Genomic DNA, 1,873 nt, shown 5'->3' with positions numbered 1-1,873 from the left:
GCTGAAGTTGTCATCCTCGGTCTTGCTGTAGGTGGGAAAGCAACCAGAGGGATGAGGGAAGCATGCCCTTCCCTCAGCTTCAGAGGAGCTGGGCTGCAAGAGTCCAGAGAACAGTGAGCGTGAGCTGAATATCCAGCACTAGCCAGTTGTAGAATGGGACATTTCGCACTCATTTAATTAGATGAAGTGCCTCCAAATGACTAATGAATGCTGAATTCGCTCGCTCCTTCCCTGAACACCACTATGTCTGTTCTTCATTAGGTGGATTGGGTCCAGTGTGACGGCAGCTGCAACCAGTGGTTCCACCAGGTGTGTGTGGGCATCTCTCCAGAAATGGCAGAGAAGGAGGACTACATCTGCATCAGCTGCACTGGGAAGGACTCTCAATATCGGAAGTAAAACTCCCCATAAACCGTTCAGGACTTGAGTAAAGGAGGTTATCAGAGTTTTCCAATAAAGCCACAGGGGCTGGTTTAAGAACCAGGTTGCAAATGGTGCTACTTCTATCCTTATGGGATCATTTTCCAGAACTCAAGACAATTTTTGACACTTTTGTATTTTCCCTTGATCTGTTTGTGGTTGTTGAGGTTTGAGATGCTGACTGTTTAGCAGGGGTTTCCACCAATTTGAAAGGCATTTGAAACATGCACCTTTTATTGTATAGCATTAAATTACCTCTCTGGGATTTACCGGCATATTTAATACAGCTTGGTTTAGGTGCAAAAAAAAAAAAAAAAAAACCTGCACCATGAATTTTCCAATAAATCCTCTTTTGAGGAAATCCCTGTTTACTCTGTTAACTCTTTGGAGACTTTAGTTTTTTTCCACTTTGTTTTTCGTAGAATAGGTTTATTTATCTGAGCAATAACTTCTATGTCTGGTTTCAGTGACTGGAATGACAATTCTGAACAGCGTGTTGCTTCTAGCATTGGTTGATGTACAGAAAGCAGATGTTAGATCCTAGTGTCACTGATGGCCCAGTGATGTAGAAGATGAGGAAAAAAAAAAAAAAGCAGCTCTGTAAAGTAATTGCCACAGCTGTATTTTGGCTTTCTCCTTTTTGGGTAGCTTGTATCAAATGTTGCAGTTTATATTGTGGAATAAACCCCTGGTTATGTTATAAAATTAAATGTTGGTGTTTTTAGAGAGCTTAAAATGCAGTTTCATTTCCCTTTGGATCGATCCTGATGGCATTGATGGGTTCTCTTATTCAAGAGAAATCCATCTTTTAAAAAAGAAATGCAAAAGCCATGATATTTTCTTACCTTACTCGTATATTCAGGTTTGGAAGGAGAAGGAAAATGTTATTCACACAAAAAGAACCCACACACTTTTTCAAGAATTTTACAAAGCTTTTCCAAAACTGAAATTATTTACAGGTCAGGTGAATAAATGGTTGAAACTATGATTTGTGACTTGGCAGGGGCAGGAATGGGGAATTCGTGCAGGAGGCGAAGGTGGGGGCAGCTCCTTGTGCCAGCCTTGTCCAGCTGCCTTTGGAAGGAGAGACCTTCCCTGCCGCGCGGGGTGGGGCTTTAGAGCTCGTGCTGGTGGCCCACGGAGCGCTCTGCCTGGCCACGGGAAAGCTCCTGTCGGCTGCTTCTGCTTGAGTTCAGGCTGAAAACCCAAGGAATGAGGCAATGTCCGGACTGGTTCTGATTCTGTCAAAGACTGTTCAGGAACCTCAGCCCAGGGGCAGGAGGGGACAGTGCAGGTGATGGCACAGCCGTGCTGCCTCGGAGGGGACAAGCCCTCTGAGGAGGAGAGGTTGGTTATTTAACCGGCCAGGCACTCTGTGTGGGGCTACACCCAGAGCCCTTTGGAGGGCGATCACTAATGCAGAATAGAGGTGTTGCTCCTTTGGAAATGGCCT

At 44.8% G+C, this 1,873-nt stretch overlaps 1 protein-coding gene across 1 annotated transcript in view; it reads left to right on the top strand.

The window, feature by feature from the left end:
- KDM5B (lysine demethylase 5B) overlaps window positions 1-884 on the top strand; it is a gene marked incomplete at its 5' end in the record, with an annotated part of 29,178 nt that extends 28,294 nt beyond the window's left edge. Inside the window, 1 exon segment of the mRNA XM_029085952.1 lies at window positions 262-884. Coding sequence (XP_028941785.1) covers window positions 262-399 — 138 coding nt within the window.
- Between the last annotated feature and the right edge of the window lie 989 nt (window positions 885-1,873).

Source organism: Antrostomus carolinensis, unplaced genomic scaffold (genome assembly GCF_000700745.2).
Source record: "Antrostomus carolinensis isolate BGI_N321 unplaced genomic scaffold, ASM70074v2 scaffold48637, whole genome shotgun sequence".
Taxonomy (NCBI): Eukaryota; Metazoa; Chordata; class Aves; order Caprimulgiformes; family Caprimulgidae; genus Antrostomus; species Antrostomus carolinensis.
Note: the sequence above shows the minus strand (reverse complement) of the source record. Positions and strands in the feature narration are given on the sequence as shown.